Source organism: Aquarana catesbeiana, linkage group LG04, assembly GCF_042186555.1.
Source record: "Aquarana catesbeiana isolate 2022-GZ linkage group LG04, ASM4218655v1, whole genome shotgun sequence".
Taxonomy (NCBI): domain Eukaryota; kingdom Metazoa; phylum Chordata; class Amphibia; order Anura; family Ranidae; genus Aquarana; species Aquarana catesbeiana.
Window position 1 is genome coordinate 192,286,610 of NC_133327.1, and position 21,359 is coordinate 192,307,968.

General features: G+C 42.0%; 1 protein-coding gene across 1 annotated transcript in view; it reads right to left on the bottom strand.

Moving 5' to 3' along the window:
- SUCNR1 (succinate receptor 1) overlaps nt 1-18,379 on the bottom strand; it is a 53,642-nt gene extending 35,263 nt beyond the window's left edge. Inside the window, exon 1 of the mRNA XM_073626047.1 lies at nt 18,253-18,379. Within this exon, the coding sequence (XP_073482148.1) occupies nt 18,253-18,255 (3 nt within the window). The 5' untranslated portion in view covers nt 18,256-18,379. The remainder of the gene's footprint in view (nt 1-18,252) is intronic.
- Between the last annotated feature and the right edge of the window lie 2,980 nt (nt 18,380-21,359).

Below are 21,359 nucleotides of genomic sequence, written 5' to 3' on the forward strand. Positions count from 1 at the left end.
CAGTGTGGCTAATATTTTCATGGACCACTGGGAGGATGAGACAATATTCCTTCATCGCCCCCCTGAGTTAGTATGCTACAGGAGATTCATTGATGATCTTATTCTTATTTGGAATGGTGAAAGATCTAGATTGGATGATTTCATTGAATCACTTAATAATAATACGAAGAACATATCTCTAACATGGACCATTAGTTCCGAAAAGGTTGTGTTTTTAGACCTATCCATCAGTATTAAGCATGATCAGTTTATTCTCACTAATTACTTTAAACCAACAGATCGCAACTCTTATATTCCCCTGGGGAGTTGTCATCACAGCTCTTGGCTGTGTAACATCCCCAGGGGTCAATATATCAGGTTGCGCCATAATTGCACCACCATAGATGATTTTGTGAATCAATCTCAGGTCCTCTCCTCCAGGTTTGAACAAAAGGGCTATGATAGGTCCATCCTTGATGAGGAGGTGTCTAAAGTCATGTCACTGGATAGAAAAGAACTTATTGCTGGTTCCTCTAAGGTTCCTACCAGTGACAATCACAATTTCAAAATGGTGTTGGATTATAACATCCAATGTCGTAAGTTTGAGAGAATTATCCAAAAAACTGGGCAATATTAAAGCAGGATAAAGTTTTAGGTCTTGTACTACCTGATAGGCCCCAATTTATTTATAAGAAAGCCCCTACATTAAGGGACAGTTTAGCTCCTGGAGTTCTTAACCCGCCAGTCCCCACATCGGATAAGCTTTTTTCTTTTTTGGGAGGCTTTTATGCTTGTGGTAGATGTGTTCCCTGCAAGCATGCCAAAGGGAATATCAAAAAACGGAAAAAATGTTTGCCTTCAGCCACTAACCAGGAGTATGAGATCAGACAATTAATCACGTGCGATACGGTTGGAGTTGTCTACATGCTGGAGTGCAGTTGTGGACTCCAGTATGTGGGCAGAACTTCAAGACCTCTACATGTTAGACTGGCTGAACATGTCAACAATATTAAGAAAGGCCTGAAGACCCACAATGTGTCCAGACATTTTAAGGCCTTTCATCAACAGAATCCGAAGGGTTTAAAATTCTGGGGAATTGAAAGGGTTACTAAGCACTGGAGGGGGGGTAATTTCATTAGACAATTAAGCAAAAGAGAATCCTATTGGATATATGAGACAAGAGTAATGTGCCCTGAAGGGTTAAATATAGAGTTCGATACTAACTGTTTTATTTCTGATCTATAATAATTTTTGAACATGTAACTTATTGAGTTTTATTGTTCATATTTTTTTTTTTATATATATTTTTTCTGTACTGGAGCAGTCGGTGACAGCGGTTGACGTATACGATAATTGTTCTGATATTATTTATTGTCGAATGGATACATGAATTTTAAAGAAATTATCGTTTTTGAAAATGATATACTTTTATATTTTTTTATACATATTTCTTATGTTTTAATATGTAGATTGAATAAGGGATTTTTATATTAAATTGCCCATGTTTCTGATTTTATTTTTGCCATCTATTCACTGCATTTTGTCTATGTGGTTGAATTATCAGCGATAAGCACACAGAGATTGGTTTCCGTTTGCCCCGTTTGCTGTGTAAGGGGACACTTCCGGATTCTCTTCTCCTATTGAGTGTTTACCGTCGCTATGGCAACTTACCTCTTTATAGCGTGGGTGCCCAGGTAGTCTCGTCATCTGCTGAAGAAGTCCCGCACACTGGGACGCAACGCGTCCAGAATGTAATGGCGTGACGTCACCCGCTGCTACCGCGCATGCTCCACTCCGTGTCTTTACACGGCGGCATCCTTCATTGTATTTCCTGCTGTTTTCGTCCTGGCACTTGTGAAGTGCCATTCATGTAAGTGCAACTTTTACCTTTTATAAATAAAATCGGACTATGCAGAGAGCACTATTTTGTCCTTTTTTATATTGCATATGCCATGTGAGAGCCATCTTCACCCACAGTCCAGTGTCACCTGACTGAATCTTAAACATCTGAAATTGGATCTCCTGTTGTGTGACCCGTATGGGAATGCTTTATTGACCCTCTGTAATTAAAGGGTCCTGGTCATCAGGTGAGAGGCCATTCAGTGTATCGGTGTTGGGCACACTCATTAATCACTTTACTGGCATGCTGTCACGTGTGGTGGAACCTCACTGAATAACTTGGACATTATCATTGCTTTATCTCATTCATGAATCAAAGGACTACATGTTATGTTATATTGAAGGACTATATGTTTAGTTTTATTGACATCTCCGCATCTTGTCCCTGGAAGTGTTATTTTATTTTTATATTTTTTATTTTAGCGCTGCACCTTCTTTTATGCATTTAAACTAAGGGATTTGATTGTTTGACCCTGGTGTATAGCTGCTTAGTAATTCTCGCATACACGCGCTGATTTATTTACATTTATTTATTTCACGGGTTGCCACTGGAGTCCTCTTCCACTCCTCCATGACGACATCACGAAGTTGGTGGATGTTAGAGACCTTACACTCCTCCACCTTTTGAGGTTGTCCCACAGATGCTCAATAGGGTTTAGGTCTGGAGACATGCTTGGCCAGTCCATCACATTTACCCTCAGCTTCTTTAGCAAGGCAGTGGTCATCTTGGAGGTGTGTTTGGGGTCGTTATCATGTTGGAATAATGCCCTGTGGCCCAGTCTCTGAAGAGAGGGGATCATGCTCTGCTTCAGTATGTCACAGTACATGTTGGCAGAGGCGTATCTAGTGAAAATGGCGCCTATGGCAAGCACTGAAACTGCGCCCCTGTCAAAAAAAAAACAACAAAAAAAAAAAAAAAACAGCTAACAAAACTACAAGTCAAGCTCTTTAATCCTTCTATTAACAAATTAGTACTACATAAACTGCCCAATGGATCAGTTTGCCCCTGGTCATTAAACATTCTGCATTCAGTGAAAGTTAGTGTACTGCAAAGTTTGCTCTGCATGAACTTTCACTGAATGTAGAATGTTTAAGGAGCTTGTTGCACAAATCACTTTATTAAACTTTATGATATCTATTTATTTAATCCATATTGAGCACTATTTGATTGTGTGTATATGCCAAGCACAAGCAGCCAATCAAATATGGTGCTCAATATGGATTACATTAATATGCATAGCCATAAATATCAGAAATAAAAGTGTAATAAAGTGATTTGTGCAACAGCAGGTACTACTTTTAAATAGACTGCGAATGTGACTACAGCAGATGACCAGACTGCGAATGTGACTACAGCTGATGACCAGACTGCGAATACAGGAGATGACCAGACTGTGAATGTGACATACTACAGGAGATGACCAGAATGCAAATGCGACATACTACAGGAAATGACCAGACTGCAAATTCGACATACTACAGGAGATGACCAGTCTGCGAATGCGACATACTACAGGAGATGACCAGAATGCGAATGCGACATACTACAGGAGATGACCAGAATGCGAATGCGACATACTACAGGAGATGACCAGAATGTGAATGCGACATACTACAGGAGATGACCAGAATGCGAATGCGACTACAGCAGATGACCAGACTGCGAATGCGACTACAGCAGATGACCAGAATGCGAATGCGACCACAGCAGATGACCAGACTGCGAATGCGACTACAGAAGATGACCAGACTGCGAATGCGACTACAGCAGATGACCAGACTGCGAATGCAACGTACTACAGGAGATGACCAGACTGCGAATGCGACATACTACAGGAGATGAACAGAGACTGCGAATGTGACTACAGCAGATGACCAGACTGCGAATGCGATATACTACAGGAGATGACCAGACTGCGAATGCGACTACAAGAGATGACCAGACTGCGAATGTGACTACAGGAGATGACCAGAATGCGACTACAGCAGATGACCAGACTGCGAATGCGACTACAGCAGATGACCAGACTGCGAATGCGACTACAGCAGATGACCAGATTGCGAATGTGACATACTACAGCAGATGACCAGACTGCGAATGCGACATACTACAGGAGATGACCAGAAGGCGAATGCGACTACAAGAGATGACCAGACTGCAAATGCGACATACTACAGCAGATGACCAGACTGCGAATGTGACTACAGCAGATGACCAGACTGCGAATGCGACATACTACAAGAGATGACCAGACTGCGAATGTGACTACAGCAGATGACCAGATTGCGAATGTGACATACTACAGCAGATGACCAGACTGCGAATGCGACATACTACAGCAGATGACCAGACTGCGAATGCGACATACTACAGCAGATGACCAGACTGCGAATGCGACATACTACAGGAGATGACCAGACTGCGAATGTGACTACAGCAGATGACCAGATTGCGAATGTGACATACTACAGCAGATGACCAGACTGCGAATGCGACTACAGAAGATGACCAGACTGCGAATGCGACTACAGCAGATGACCAGACTGCGAATGCGAAGTACTACAGGAGATGACCAGACTGCGAATACGACATACTACAGGAGATGACCAGAGACTGTGAATGCGACTACAGCAGATGACCAGACTGCGAATGCGACATACTACAGGAGATGACCAGACTGCGAATGCGACTACAAGAGATGACCAGACTGCGAATGTGACTACAGGAGATGACCAGAATGTGACTACAGCAGATGACCAGACTGCGAATGCGACTACAGCAGATGACCAGATTGCGAATGTGACATACTACAGCAGATGACCAGACTGCGAATGCGACATACTACAGGAGATGACCAGACTGCGAATGCGACTACAAGAGATGACCAGACTGCGAATGCGACATACTACAGCAGATGACCAGACTGCGAATGTGACTACAGCAGATGACCAGACTGCGAATGCGACATACTACAAGAGATGACCATACTGCGAATGTGACTACAGCAGATGACCAGACTGCGAATGCGACTACAGCAGATGACCAGACTGCGAATGCGACTACAGCAGATGACCAGACTGCGAATGCGACTACAGCAGATGACCAGACTGCGAATGCGACTACAGCAGATGACCAGATTGCGAATGTGACTACAGCAGATGACCAGACTGCGAATGTGACTACAGAAGATGACCAGACTGCGAATGCGACTACAGCAGATGACCAGACTGCGAATGTGACTACAGCAGATGACCAGACTGCGAATGCGACATACTACAAGAGATGACCAGACTGCGAATGCGACTACAGCAGATGATCAGACTGCGAATGCGACTACAGCAGATGACCAGACTGCGAATGCGACTACAGCAGATGACCAGATTGCGAATGTGACTTACTACAGCAAATGACCAGACTGCGAATGTGACTACAGGAGATGACCAGAATGCGACTACAGCAGATGACCAGACTGCGAATGCGACTACAGCAGATGACCAGACTGCGAATGCGACTACAGCAGATGACCAGACTGCGAATGCGACATACTACAGCAGATGACCAAGTAGCCAGTTTAAAAATCTACGCTTTCAGCAATGCACAGCTATACGGGGGATAAAGAACATTGTCAGGGAGGGTTTAGTAACACTGAGTCTATAGGTAGAAAGACCTACCTGACCAGCCGGGCTCACCTCTCAGAGGTCCGGAGGCGGAGCTTTCCGCGGTGGGGGTGGGGCTTGCGGTGGTAGGGGCGGGGCTTGCAGGGGTAGGGGGCGGGAATATTCGTGGTCCAGGAGAGGCAATGCCAGTGCTCTGAGCACATACAGAGTACATGGGGCGAGGCAGGGCAGGGCAGGGTCAGAGCGTCAGTGGAGCTCCCTGCCCCACCCCTCCCTGCTGACAGAGCCTCCCTCAGCCTAAACCGAGCCCGACAGCCATCTGATAGAACACCAGCACCGCAATCCTGCAGGCTGACCACGGCGCCGGTGGCTATATTAGTCTGGGAGGACAGGTGGGGTTTTTTTTTCATGCAGAGGGCGGCTTTTTGCCGCCCCTTCCCCCCATGGCGCCCATGGCACTTGCCATGGCTGCCATACCTTAGATACGCCACTGCATGTTGGCATTCATGGTTCCCTCAATGAACTGGAGCTCCCTAGTGCCAGCAGCACCCATGCAGCCCCAGACCATGACACTCCCACCACCATGCTTGACTGTAGGCAAGACACACTTGTCTTTGTACTCCTCAACTGGTTGCCACCACACACTCTTGACACCATCTAAACCAAATAAGGTTATCTTGGTCTCATCAGACCACAGGACATGGTTCCAGTAATCCATGTCCTTAGTCTGCTTGTCTTCAGAAAACTGTTTGCAGGCTTTCTTGTGCATCATCTTTAGAAGAGGCTTCTTTCGGGGACGACAGCCATGCAGACCAATTTAATGCAGTGAGCGGTGTATGGCCTGAGCACTGATAGGCTGACCCCCCACCCCTTCAACCTCTGCAATGCTGGCAGCACTCATACATCTATTTCCCAAAGACAACCTATGGACATGACGCTGAGCACATGCACTCAACTTTTTTGGTTGACCATGGTGAGGCCTGTTCTGAGTGGAACCTGTCCTGTTAAACCACTGTATGGTCTTGACCACCATACTGCAGCTTAGTTTCAGGGTCTTGGCAATCTTCTTATAGCCCATGCCATCTTTATGTAGAGCAACAATTCTTTTTTTTCAGATCCTTAGAGAGTTCTTTGCCATGAGGTACCTTGCTGAACTTACAGTGACCAGTATGAGAGAGTGAGAGCGATAACACACAAATTCACACCTGAGACCTTGAACACTAACGAGTTACATGACTTCGGGGAGGGAAAATGGCTAATTGGGCCTAATTTGGACATTTTCACTTAGGGGTGTACTTACTTTTGTTGCCAGCGGTTTAGACATCAATGGCTGTGTTGAGTTATTTTGAGGGGACAGCAAATTTACACTGTTATACAAGCTGTACACTCACTACTTTACATTGTAGCAAAGTGTCATTTCTTCAGTGTTGTCACATGAAAAGATATAATAAAATATTTACAAAAATATGTGGGGTGTACTCACATTTGTGAGATATTGTCAGTCCCCCTCACACCTGTATATATGTCAGCCCCCTCACACCTGTATATATTTTAGCCCCCCTCACTCCTGTGTATACAGTGGGGACGGAAAGTATTCAGACCCCCTAAAATTTTTCACTCTTTGTTATATTGCAGCCATTTGCTAAACTCATTTCAGTTCATTTTTTTGTCCTCATTGATGGATAAAAAAGTGGATAGTGGATATTTGATGTACATATGCACTATATGTGACGTAGCTATTTTTATTTAAACAAGGTCGCCTTTATTTTTTAAATGAGCCAGGGTGTTGGTGATGGGTATCTAGTGTGTGTAACCTGTACAATTAATTTTCTCTGTGCAATAAATGTATACCTTTTTCAAGCAGCTTGCTCTGCCTGTAGCTCCTTTTAGAGGATTTTCTTAACTCTGCTTTTTTCTTATGTTTAAGATATACCGTATTTATCGGCATATAACACGCACAGGCGTATAACACGCACATTCATTTTAAGAGGGAATTTTCAGAAAAAAAACTTAAATTTTAAATAAGGAACTTTGAAGCAAAATAAGGGTCAGTGCCCATCTGCAGCCTCACCATTGCCATCAATGCAGCCTGATCAATGCCCATCTGCAGCCTCACAAGTGCCATCAATGCAGCAGCCTCACCATTGCAATCAATGCAGCAGCCTCGCCATTGCAATCAATGCAGCAGCCTCGCCATTGCCATCAATGCAGCAGCCTCACCATTGCCATCAATGCAGCAGCCTCCCCATTGCCATCAGTGCAGCCTGATTGATGCCCATCTGCAGCCCAGAGGGGACAGGGAGGGGGGCGGGACGAGCGCCGACAGATTACATACAGTGAGAATCTCCTATGATAGACAGAACAGTGGTCCAATGGCGGCCCAGGAGACGAGACTTATTATTACAGAGGCCGCCAAGTAAACAGGAGATTCTCACTGTATGTAATCTGACGGCATTCGCCCCGCACCCCTCCCTGTCCCCTCCGAGGCAGCTAAAATTGAAGTATTGGCGTATAACACGCACGCACTATTTGTACCCGATTTTCATGATGAAAAAGTGAGTGTTATACGCCAATAAATACAGTAGCTTACGGAAACCACACTTATGCCCTGTACACACGATAGGATTTTCTGACAACAAAACCCTGGATTTATTTCTGACGGATGTTGGTTCAAACTTGTCTTGCATACACACAGTCACACGAATGATGTCGGAAATTCTGAAACATCAAGAACGCGGTGACGTACAACACGTATGACGAGCCGAGAAAAAAGTTCAATATCCAGTGCGGCTCTTCTGCTTGATTCTGAGCATGCGTGGAATTTTGTGCGTCGGAATTGTGTACACATGATTGGAATATCCGACAAGCGATTTTGTTGTCGGGAAATTTGAGATCCAGATCTCAAATTTTGTTTGTTGGAAATTCTGATGGAAAATGTCCGATGGAGCCTACACATGGTCGGAATTTCCGACAACAAGCTCCCATTGAACATATGTTGTCGGAAAATCCTATTGTGTGTACAGGGCATAAGACCACACTAGACTTATGGAAACCACACAAGACTTTGGTGAGTCTGCAAACTAAGAGACGCTGCACCATTAGGCACGTCTCTATCATGGTGTATTGGTTATTCAATAGTGAGCTAATGACCTCCATTTCCCCTTTTATATGTGTTTTTGGTGTGTTTTTGTGGTCACCTGACACTTTAAAAAAAAAAAAGATGCTGGTTATATAGCTACACATATGCCCCCATACCACCATGATCTGCTCAATGTTTCATTTGGTTTGATGCTTGCTCTCCTCCCCTCACATGCCATCCAAGCTGCTCTGGGCTTACAGTTCAAGGTTTGGTCCCCTCCCCTTCTCCCCACACATTCAGTGTAGTTCACAGTTCTTTTCTGTCCCACTCACATTTCATGGGTCCTCTGCAGTGTCCTGTGTAAATACAGGGCAAAAGACGGTGGGCTCTGCTCTGTTTTTACACTTCCGGCTGGACCACTCAAGCACAGAGGAGCTTGGTGACCACAATGGAGGCATAGAGGGTCACTGTATGTGTAGATACCCCCTTGTTAAGGATACCAGTGGGTTCTGGCTCCTTAAGATCCACCTGCTGGTGTACATAACAAACAATCAATTGCCGGTTGCTAAGGAGCCATCCTTATCAACGAGCTTTTCACTGCTATTCCCCATTTATGGGCTGCCTATGCGCTGCTAATGCATTTTAGGAGCGCCGCAGTGTGAAAATAGATGTGCTGCAGTGTGAAAGGGCCCTTTGTATTTCATTTGTGACAGGATCGCTTTAAATAGGTAAACCTATGTATCATAGTGATGAGATGAACTGTTAAAAAAATAAAAACAAAAGAAAAGAAATGCAGCCACCACATCTAAGGACTGGTAAGATTCAAGATAATAAAATTTTGTTTTGGGGTTTAGATATGCTTTAAAAATATTAGGGATATGTGAAATAACTGTTCTGACTACATTATATTCAGCATAGGGCACAGGTTCTAAAATGTGTGTGCTATATGTTAGGTGTTAAAGTCTAACCCCAGGCAAAAGCTCCCTTCAGTTGTGTATGCCTTAAACAATTCCCAATATGGTGTTTATTTAATTTCCTCAAATTTAGATTACTTACAGTAATTTTATATTTAGTTATCTCACAGTAATTTTGTTTCACTTTACTTACTGCAATTTCCTGCATTTCCTGAGAAACCATGCTGACAATGAAAGTGCCAGTGTGAGCCAATCTAACTCTACAACATTATGCAACGCTCTCATCTAAACTTGTTCTTAGGAACTGAAAGCTAAAATAGGAGATGTTTAGCCTAGCTTGCGGGAAAGGAAAATGCTATGAAACCCTCATTAGTGGTCTTATGCTCATTCAAAGTCAATTGGACAAGCTGGAGGTGATCCAGGAAGATACAAAGATGTTAACTCTGAACATTGATCTGACCCTCTAAGTGTACAGGAGGGTAGGAAGGCATTCTAAGACACAAGAGGGTGTCATATTCTATATAATAATACATATTTTGGCTTTGATAGAACTTCTCTTTTATATGGAATCATTGGGTAGTGGAATGGACCATCTAATACAATTGGCAGCAGGCATGGATCCTGAAGAAGTGATTTAATTACCCTGTATGAAGGGGTTGAGTGAAGCACACAGATGCATTAAAGAAATGAATTTAGAAAATGGTTTATTAATTGGGTCATTTCTTAGAACATAGGTTGGGGGTATACAGTTCGGTACATAAATTGTATATCAATACCTCAAATTACATATCACATATAGATGCATTGTCCAACCACAGTTTAAAACAGTATTTTACAAGTACACGGGTCACATGATAACCTGATTAATTGCATTGCAGGGAATACTCATAAAAGTAGCTTGCGCATTAAAGCGCCATTAGAAATATTAGTAAAGATGAGATAAGTAGGAAAAATAATCTAAAAACATACATAATGACTCTGTTAGGAAATATATGTCAGTATTTTACAGTTGCACGGGTCACTTCAGAGCGTGATTAATTGCAGTGTAAATGATACTGGAAAACAAAAATGGATGCATTAAAGCATCACTTGGGAAAAAATACTTGGTGAAGAGAAACGGCCGTGGTAGATTCATGAATGCACTGTTGTAACGGTAGTTGTTAGCTCTACGCGTTTCGGGACCTTAAAGTCGCTCGTCAGGAGCAAAACCGTGTTAGTTATCTGGAAAGATGAAAAATAGGAACATGGGTGGTTATTTGAAAAAATGCGTGGGCAAATGCAGAAAATGTGAAAACCCCTACACATATCCATACATTTGTCCCACAAACTTACACGAGCGTGACCGCGCATGGGAGAAATCATTGCCGCACAAGACAATCCGGCCAAAGATGCCACTCCCCGGAGCTGAGGGGGCCCGACCCGGCAGCGCAGACAGCAGCGGCAATAGCCCCAAGTGGTGACGGGAAGGAGGTGAATAGGAGGTATAGTGCATGGGAGAAGTGAATGGCCCCAGGCGGGGGAACCTGCTGGAGAGAAACAGCCAGTGAATGAAGTACACTGGAATGGAAAAAGAATATGGGGGAATGTGCAGTGATGGAGAGTGAGAGATGATGGAGATCATAGTGAGGAAACAAAAAGAAGTGAAGAAAGGAAAGAAAAGGAGAGGGAAGATGGGCAATGGGAAGAGAGGAGAAAAGAGAGAAGGGGGAGAAAAAGGGGGGAAAAGCAAATGAGGATAAATGAAGTGAAAAAAGAGAAAAGAAATAGCACGCTGCACAGTGAAATTGGACAAGAGAGCCATAGAAAGTGGTGTGAGGAAAAAAATTAAGCTAAGCTTGATTTCTCCCATGCGCGGTCACGCTCATGTAAGTTTGTGGATCAAATGTATGGATATGTGTAGGGGTTTTCACATTTTTATCATGTAAATGATACTGGAAAACAAAAATGGATGCATTAAAGCATCACTTGGGAAAAAAGGAAAAAAAGGAAAAAATATACTTGGTGAAGAGAAATGGCCGTGGTAGATTCATGAATGCACTGTTGTAACGGTAGTTGTTAGCTCTACGCGTTTCGGGACCTTAAAGTCGCTCGTCAGGAGCAAAACTGTGTTAGTTATCTGGAAAGATGAAAAATAGGAACATGGGTGGTTATTTGAAAAAATGCTTGGGCAAATGCAGAAAATGTGAAAACCCCTACACATATCCATACATTTGTCCCACAAACTTACATGTGCGTGACCGCGCATGGGAGAAATCAAGCTTAGCTTAGTTTTTTTCCTCACACCACTTTCTATGGCTCTCTTGTCCAATTTCACTGTGCAGCGTGCTATTTCTTCTCTCTTTTTTCACTTCATTTATCCTCATTTGCCTTTCCCCCCTTTTTCTCCCCCTTCTCTCTTTTCTCCTCTCTTCCCATTGCCCATCTTCCCTCTCCTTTTCTTTCCTTTCTTCACTTCTTTTTGTTTCCTCACTATGATCTCCATCATCTCTCACTCTCCATCACTGCACATTCCCCCATATTCTTTTTCCATTCCAGTGTACTTCATTCACTGGCTGTTTCTCTCCAGCAGGTTCCCCCGCCTGGGGCCATTCACTTCTCCCATGCACTATACCTCCTATTCACCTCCTTCCCGTCACCACTTGGGGCTAATGCCGCTGCTGTCTGCGCTGCCGGGTTGGGCCCCCTCAGCTCCGGGGAGTGGCATCTTTGGCCGGATTGTCTTGTGCGGCAATGATTTCTCCCATGCGCGGTCAAGCTCGTGTAAGTTTGTGGGACAAATGTATGGAAATGTGTAGGGGTTTTCACATTTTTCTGCATTTGCCCACGCATTTTTTCAAATAACCACCCATGTTCCTATTTTTCATCTTTCCAGATAACTAACACGGTTTTGTTCCTGACGAGCGACTTTAAGGTCCCGAAACGCGTAGAGCTAACAACTACCGTTACAACAGTGCATTCATGAATCTACCACGGCCGTTTCTCTTCACCAAGTATATTTTTTCCTTTTTTCCCAAGTGATGCTTTAATGCATCCATTTTTGTTTTCCAGTATCATTTACACTGCAATTAATCACGCTCTGAAGTGACCCGTGCAACTGTAAAATACTGACATATATTTCCTAACAGAGTCATTATGTATGTTTTTAGATTATTTTTCCTACTTATCTCATCTTTACTAATATTTCTAATGGTGCTTTAATGCGCAAGCTACTTTTATGAGTATTCCCTGCAATGCAATTAATCACACTATCATGTGACCCATGTACTTGTAAAATACTGTTTTAAACTGTGGTTGGACAATGCATCTATATGTGATATGTAATTTGAGGTATTGATATACAATTTATGTACCGAACTGTATACCCCCAACCTATGTTCTAAGAAATTACCCAATTAATAAACCATTTTCTAAATTCATTTCTTTAATGCCCCTCAACCCCTTCATACATACTTATATGGGATGGAGGATGGGATCTGTACGGCCCCCTTCCTCATACAAAGTCCCACTTTTTGTTATTTTCTTAATTTTTGATTTAATTACCCAGTTAAGGTCCAGCCACCACAGTTGTACTGGGGCAGGTTGGCTCTCCTGGGCGAATTGCTGTCATTGTACGTCAGCCGCTTTAAGACCACCAGGGGGGCGCGCGCAAGCCTGCGCGCAATGCCGGAGCCATCGCATCTGGCTGGCGGCTGCGATGTCCACTGGCCACCCGCGATCGCTCCTGAGAGAGACAGAACAGGGATCTGTCAAAATAAACAGACAGATCCCCATTCTGTGAGGGGAGGATAGACAGATCTGCTGTTCCTAGTGATTAAGAACAGCAATCTCTCTCCTCCTCCAGTCACTACACTGCCCCCACAGTTAGAAACACCTCCCTAGGGAACACTTAACCCCTTGATTGCCCCCTAGTGTTAACCCCTTCCCTGCCAGTGACATTTATACAGTAATCAGTGGCTATTTTTAGCACTGATCACTGTATAAATGTCAATGGTCCCAAAAAAGTGTCAAAAGTGTCTGATCTGTCCGCCGCAATGTCGCAGTCCTGATCGCAGAAAAAAATTGCAGATCATCGCCATTACTAGTAAAAAAAAAATTATAATAAAAATGGCATAAATCTATCCCCTATTTTGTAGATGCCAGGGCTTTTTTTCAGTGGGAACGCGGGGGGACGCAGTTCCGGCACCTCCAGCACTGAATGTATGTAATAGTATGGGGTGTGCTGAAGGGTCTATTGATGTTGGTTGCTGGGGGAATCTATTGTCACTGGTGGGGATCTAATTTTGTATGAGGGTCTATTGTTGCTTATGGGGAATCTATTGTTGCTGGGGGATCTTATGTTGCTGGAAGGGATCTACTGTTGAGGGAGAGGTCTATTTTTACTGGCTGCTGGAGGATCTGTTGATGTTGGCTGCTGGGGGATCTGGTGTTGCTGCTGGGGGGTCTAATGTTGCTTGGGTGGATATTTTGTTACTGGGTGTGATCTTTTGTTGTGGGTAGTTCACTGTTGCTGCAGGGAATCTGTTGTTGTTGGGGTGGAGTCCATTGTTGCTGGGGGAGTATATTATTGTGTGGGGATCTATTGCTGGGATTCTATTGTTGCTGACTGCAGGGGATCTATTTTACTGCTTTTCTTTTTATCCTCAACATGTTCCATACAAATGATTTAGCACCACAAAACGATACTTGGTTCTGTATTCTCTAAAAGGGGCAGTGCTGGTAGGTGGGTAGAGGGTGGAATCAAGGGACGGTGGTCAGAGGTGGGTAGGGGGCAGAGACAAGAGGTGACTCAGACGGGGGGAGTTCCTGCACCTATTCTCGGAGAAAAAAAGCCCTGGTAGACGCTATAACTTTTACGCAAACCAATCAATATACATTTATTGCGATTTTATTTTACCAAAAATATGTAGAAGAATACATATCGGTATAAACTGATGAAGAAATGTGTTTTTTTACTTTTTTGGGGGGGGATATTTATTATAGCAAAAAGTAAAAAATATTGTTTTTTTTTTTAAAAGTGTCAGACTTTTTTGTTTATAGCGCAAAAAAAAACAAAAACGCAGAGGTGATCAAATACCACCAAAAGAAAGCTCTATTTGTGGGAAAAAAAGGACGTCAATTTTGTTTGGGCACAACATTGCACGACCATGCAATTGTCAGTTAAAGCGACACAGTGCCGCATCACAAAAAATGGCCTGGTGATTAAGGGGGCAAATTCCTCCAGTACTTAAGTGATAAATGCGTTCATTATAGATGCCATTCTAAGGACAGTTGTCTATATTTATTCTATTTAAACTTTCAAACAGTTTTTGGGATACAGCTGCTTATACCAATAATGTTTAAATTCAATTTAAACCAAAATTTACAGATGTCCATATATTTATTATATAGAATGTTTTTAAATCTGTGCAATAAAAACATTGTTGGAGGGACCAGGGATACTGAGCTGTTGAGAGAAAGACTTGAATAACCTCTATGCTTCTGCTGTAAACTTTGAGGTTGACTTGATCCACAGTACCTTCATCTACAGAGGTTAGTGAGGGCTTGTTTTAAAGCTAATTTTGTGATTTTTGAAGTGTTATGAAACCCTTTTTATAAAAAATGTATGATTTTTTGAATGTATATCCTAATCACTTGTGTTGTTGGTGCTCCCTTTATATTTCTAGCATCTCTTTGCAGGACAAAACTCTATCCCATTAATGTATGCTCAGGGGGGTAGCTCCATTGCCATTTGGGGCTCCCTGGAGACACCCTCATGTGTGCTCCTGGTCAGGACAGCAACACAGAAGCAACCAACAGAAGCTAAATGCTAAACAGGCATGCATATGCAAAAGAGCCAGCCACAAGGAATCATGGGACTTGATGCCGTAAATCAATTGACTTTGCATGGTATGAGCAGTGCTTGCTCCCTGAACAAAAGTTTGAGGAAGCATTGCTGGGAGACATTGAGCTGTATGAATGAAAAAGCAATTCTTCAGGGCCAAATAATAGCAAAGGAATTAGCAAGAATTCCTAGTATTGTGCTGATAAAGAGTAAATGCTTTTCTTCACTTAGGACATAATACAAATACTAACTTAAGTAGCTTTTTATGAGCCATTTTTTTCAATCTGAGACTCTGTTAGGCTAGGTTCACACATGTCCAGCTACGGTTTGCAGTCCGGTGTCCAGTGCAGTTTTGTTCAGGTGCAATCCAGGTGCAAATTTTCACTTGAATTGGCACCTAAACTGAACCCAAATTTGCACAGGACCCTTTTCAGAAACGGCCGTGGCTGCCCCAGACATGTGTGAACATGCTCCATTGAAAGCCAGTTCACACAAGCGCATCCAATTCGCATATATGTGAACCGAGCCTTGGAAAGACTTTTGCCATCACAGTCACATCACATGGTGAAAAAGCTGTATTCTTGCCTTTCCTCATGCTTCAAAAAAAATGCATTTTTATTTCTGTCTGTGTTGCTGTTGCAGATTTTCCCTCAGTTATGGCTAAGGATGAGCTCAGGCACGTTCGCAACTCGACGTGCCCGCGCCTGCCAGGAAGCTGACACTCCGCAGTGCTAATCACAGGTAGTGAGACATTTCCCGATCTGTGCAGCCGTGTATCGGGAAATGTTTCACTGCCTGTGATTAGCGCTGTGGAGTGCCAACTTCCTGGCGGGCGCGGGTACGTGGAGTTGCAAACACGTCTGAGCTCATCCTTAGTTACAGCCAACAGAACAGAGCCCTAGATAGCAGTAAAAACCTGACAGGGATTTGTATTCTTCCCCACTATATCCAAAACTATAAAAACAGTTTATTGAACTTTGTAAATACCTAAATGTTTATAGACTGACCATAGAATCACTTTAAGCAATTTCACGTTTTTTACTCCACACACATTAATATTTTCATATTGAAATCATAATATTAATATGAAATCACTAGTTACATGCAGATTAGCCACATTATTTCAGTAAAGATGCACATGCAGTTGTGGTCATGATCATATAAGGGCTAGACAAAAACTAGGGAATCCTCCCCAATGTGTTATTGTATTCTGACAGCGTGTACTCCCCTGCTGTCAGAATACACTTATCAGCCTGCAGCTGACTTGCTGCTTTTCTGTTCAAACAAAATTTTAACCACAACCCCGATTGTGAGAAGTCACTCATTAGAGCAACTTCTCAAGAACGGGAACAGCCATACATGGATTGAAATTCCGTCCAGTCCCTGCTGATCTGGCCAAGTTTCAATCCATCTATGGCCAGCTTTGTGCTCATGACATGTTACAATCTAATTGGACAGAATAATCAGACACAGATTGATTGGATAGTTTAAATATGTCCTCATATTACATAGATTTGGTAGATGTGAGTTTGATTGTTTGGAGATTGAGAGAAGAAGAGAGCAGCACGGAGTATGCATGCTCCTTCATCAGCATGATTTTTGCTGATGTAGGAGCACGCATACTCTGAACGCGTGCTCCTCCCCACAATCTCACCATCTGGAAGTGACATGTCCAGCTGCCCCTGAGCCGAATCAGAGAACCAGGAAGCGCTGGGAGCCACCAGCGCAGCCGGGAACATCAGCTGCCTCTCCACCTGCGAGCTGACCGCCTTCCCCCAGGAGCGGATGAATTTCCTATACAATTTCACATGCGTTGTAATCTTTACAAGCTTGTGAGTTTAAAATCATCTGTCCTATATTAAAATGTTTTTATCACGCTGCACTTAGATGGTGCTGCTCTCTTCTTTGTTTTTTACTGTCTACAGAGCCCCTTCTAGCTTGTTATGAGCCGGCAGCCATCTAGAGTCAGCCCATCTGTGGCCATCCACACACCGCTTGCTGCATTTGAACTCTCATGCATGGACTCCCCACTATAGAGAGTAGATTAATCGCCCATTTCTCTCTATTTGAGCTGACAGAGTGCACATGAACATATGTAAACAATATTTCTGTGCTTAAACCTATGGTAAGAGTCTAACATATGTGGTGGCCCTTAGACATTGCAGTGATCATCTAAAACCTTTTTTCTTTCCCTACAGTAAATCTCTCTGATAGAACATGCTGTCAAAATCTTTTGTGTGTCAATATGCATTCTCTGTGTTCCAACCATATTTACACTGGTTGTGTTAATTCAGAAAAAAAAGGTAAAGCTCTAAGCAAAGTGCACATTCTATAACTGCGAAAAATTTAGCAGGACAAAAATTTCAATTATAATTTATGATAGCCTTTATTTAATTTAATTCCTTTCAACTCTACCCAACCTATATGTTATTGTAATTATCCTAATCAATGTTGTCAGTAAACTTTAAATAACTCTCTGAACACAAAGTAAGCCTTTAATTCGTTGAACACAGCCTACATTTACTGAAATCGCCTGAATATTACATTGGAAGATTATTGATTACATTCAAGTGAAATGTCAAATTCTAGGAAACCAACTAAACTCTAATTCACAAAGGTCTTGCATGAATATTGTATGTACCACCAGGCTAAATGCTGCATTTAGATTTGTTCATTATTTTCCCTTAAATCCCACTTAATACTAAAAAGTGGTAAACAGGTAGTTATAATAAATGGATATAATAAGGAAATATATTGCAGCCACCTGTAAGTTAGAAAAGATCTTCTAATTAACATCTTTTAAATAAAACTGTTGCTTGTGTTATGTAAATTTACAAAAATATATAATTACCTGCTATTTTTGTGACCTGTTGGTTATAGTGTGAACACTGTTTACCTGTTGAGCTTGTTATAAAGTGTAATGTGAAAAGTGCAAAACTTACCATAGTAGCAGAAGATCCGGGTCCTCACAATCCACCAGCAGCCTGTGGCACTGGGTGCATCACTGATCCTTCTCTATATTTATCAGGCAGCAGCTGTAAGAGTCTCATTTGCATATCCTGAGTTACACTAGTTAATAATTCAAACACAAGTAACGAGCATGTGCGGCTAAACTAACATTGTGGTTAGCAACCGACAGGAAGGAATATAGTTTGGAACATTTATACCCATAAACAACCAGTCATATTTATGAAGATTTCTTTTTGAAATTACAGTAAGAACAATAGTAAGAACAGATTACATTCACATTCCCATTAAGATTTCTTGCTTGCCAGTATTTTTTTTTCTGTCATTAGTGTCTTCAAACAAAGCAATTCTGTATTTGCTAAATGAAGACATTTTATTATATTGTAAAAACACAGAGCTATTACCTAGGTGGCAATACTTTCCCAAAAGTAAATATCACAAAAATGAGTCATCGTTTCCTTTTGTTTTTCCTGCACTGTTGATCTGAATATCATCAAAGCATACACAGCTCAGTTATAACTTTATGCCTACCTACCTAGTATTGAGTAGGTCCCCAATTTTGTGGCCAAAAAAGCCTTTTTTGTCTCCAAAACTGCCCAAACATGTTGAGGCATGGACTCCACTTAGACCTCTGAAGGTATGCTGTGTTATATTACACCAAGCCATCAGTGGTAGATCCTTTAATCCCATAAGTTGTGAGATGGGGACTCCATTTATCAAACTTGTTTTTCTAGCACATCTCACAGATGCTTGATTGGATTGATATCTGAAGAATTTGGAGGCCAAGTCAAAATTTCAAATTTGTTGTTCTGTTCCCCAAACCAATCTTGAAACAATTTTGTAGTGTGGCAAGGTGCAAACTGCCACATATACAATACCATTTCCATGAAGGGGTGTACTTGGTCACCAACAATGTTTAGGTAGGTGGTACAAGTCCAAAAGCATTACACTGTCTCTGCCAGCTTGCCTTTTTCCCATACGGCATCCTTGTGTCATATTTCCTCCAGGTAAGCAACGCACCCGACCCTCCACTTGATGTAAGTGAAAACATGATTTATGAGACCAGGCCATCTTCTTCCATTTCTCTGTGTTCTAGTTCTGATACTCACGTGTCCATTTTAGGTACTTTTAGCTGTAGACACAGGTCAGTATAAGCACCCTGACCGGTCTGCTGCTATGCAGTCCCATACACAATGAACTGTGATGCCCATTTTTTTCTGCTTTCAACTTCATGGTCAACATGTTTACAGTACTTGCTGTCTAATATATCCTGCTGACTTTCAGATGCTTTTGTAAAAGATAATCAATGCTATTTACGTAACCTGTGCGTAGTCATAAAGTTATGGCTGATCGATGCTTATTATCATACAATCACAGTTGTATGGTTTGTCCATGATTTAACGTAAAGCTGTATAGACAAAGGGTTCTGTGCATTTCTGCCAGCTAAAAATTATAAATAACACCAGCACTTATATAATAAAATTGTAAATATCAGTGAATAAATGCCTTAACAAAGTGTACAGCAGACAAACAAAACCGCACTTGCACTTACATCTATACAAAAAATAACAATAAACACAAATAACAAATGTCCAAGTGAGTCCCAAATCAGAACTTACGAAACACTAAATATAAGTTCTGATTTGTTACTCACTTGGACATTTGTTATTTTTATTTATTGTATTATGTGCAACCAAACAACTTAATGTTCAATTAGCAAAGCTAAATACTAAAAATAAAATACTCATACAAAAAAATAAAATATATAAAGTCCACACTGTGTAAATGTGCACAGTGCAAAAAATAAATGTGTAGAACAGAAACTAAAAGAAATACAAACAATTAAAAAAAAAGTTTAATAATAAATACTCTTGCACCAAATGATGACACCACTTGTGACTTCAGTGTGATACACTCTCTCCCCAATCCTGTATGACTCACCAGATAGACATCACAGAGTGTTACTCTAATAGTCATAGGTCACCACTCCACATAAGCAGTACAATGCTGACAAGCTGCTCATAGACGATGGTCAGATTTTTAACTGAAATCTGTAATTCATGAAGCCAATTTATAATCTTGACATCCTTAATCTCCGAATCTGACAACTGGTGCTTCAGAAGTTCAAAGGCTTGAGTATTTCCCTGTGAATACTTGGACAGGACTTCTGTCACTTTTCCTCCAAAGCTGACCATTTTCTTTGGTGGAGAACTAAAAAACCCATGAGATTCAGTCATAATATCCTTGCCAAAAATCAGACATGGACTTTATTGACAGCAAACAAGTAGAGCTATTACCCAAAGAAGAGAAAACAAATCCGCAGCAAAACCCAAGTCATCTGACAATGCAGATCCACGTCTATCATGAAGCCCCACACCTGCCGACACACCGAAAGAAAAAAACCTGATTACTCTAACGCAATGATGGCCACTCACCAATTGACAAATCCTTAATCTGCCATTGGCAATTTAAGAAAGGGGCAGGAATAGTGGTGATATCTTTGCCCAAATACAGCAATAGACATATTCTAACCCACAGCTTTCAGAATACCTGAACAGTCTGGAATCTCTGCTTGGCTGCCTTTTTTTTGCCCAGATCCTTTGATTTTTCAAACTAAGTTTGTCTAGTTGGGTGGTGTTATCAGAGCCACCCATGGCTTGAATTTCATCCAGTTTAAAGAAATCAGACAAAAATCAAGCCAAAGTAACAAACTAGAGGTTACATGGCCATAAACATTAATGACCCATGACTTTATGTCAGTAACATACAACAGATGGACACTGCATGCAGACATCACAATTCAGATTCCAGTGGAATTTGCCCTTTCTACCATACTCCCTATTTGCCTGCTCACTGCAGTTTGCATACAGAAGACCTACATCAAGATAATAAAGGTGGTCCTGTATAGGTTTAGCAAATGTCTGTTTAGCTTTTCCGATATAGAAAGATCCGCATGTACATGTTGCCATATACACCACTCCTATAATTTGACAGTCCCCATATGACTTAGATTTTAAATAGCCACCTCTGGGCAATGGGCACATATTACCCCTCCCTAATTCATGGACATTGATTGCAGCAT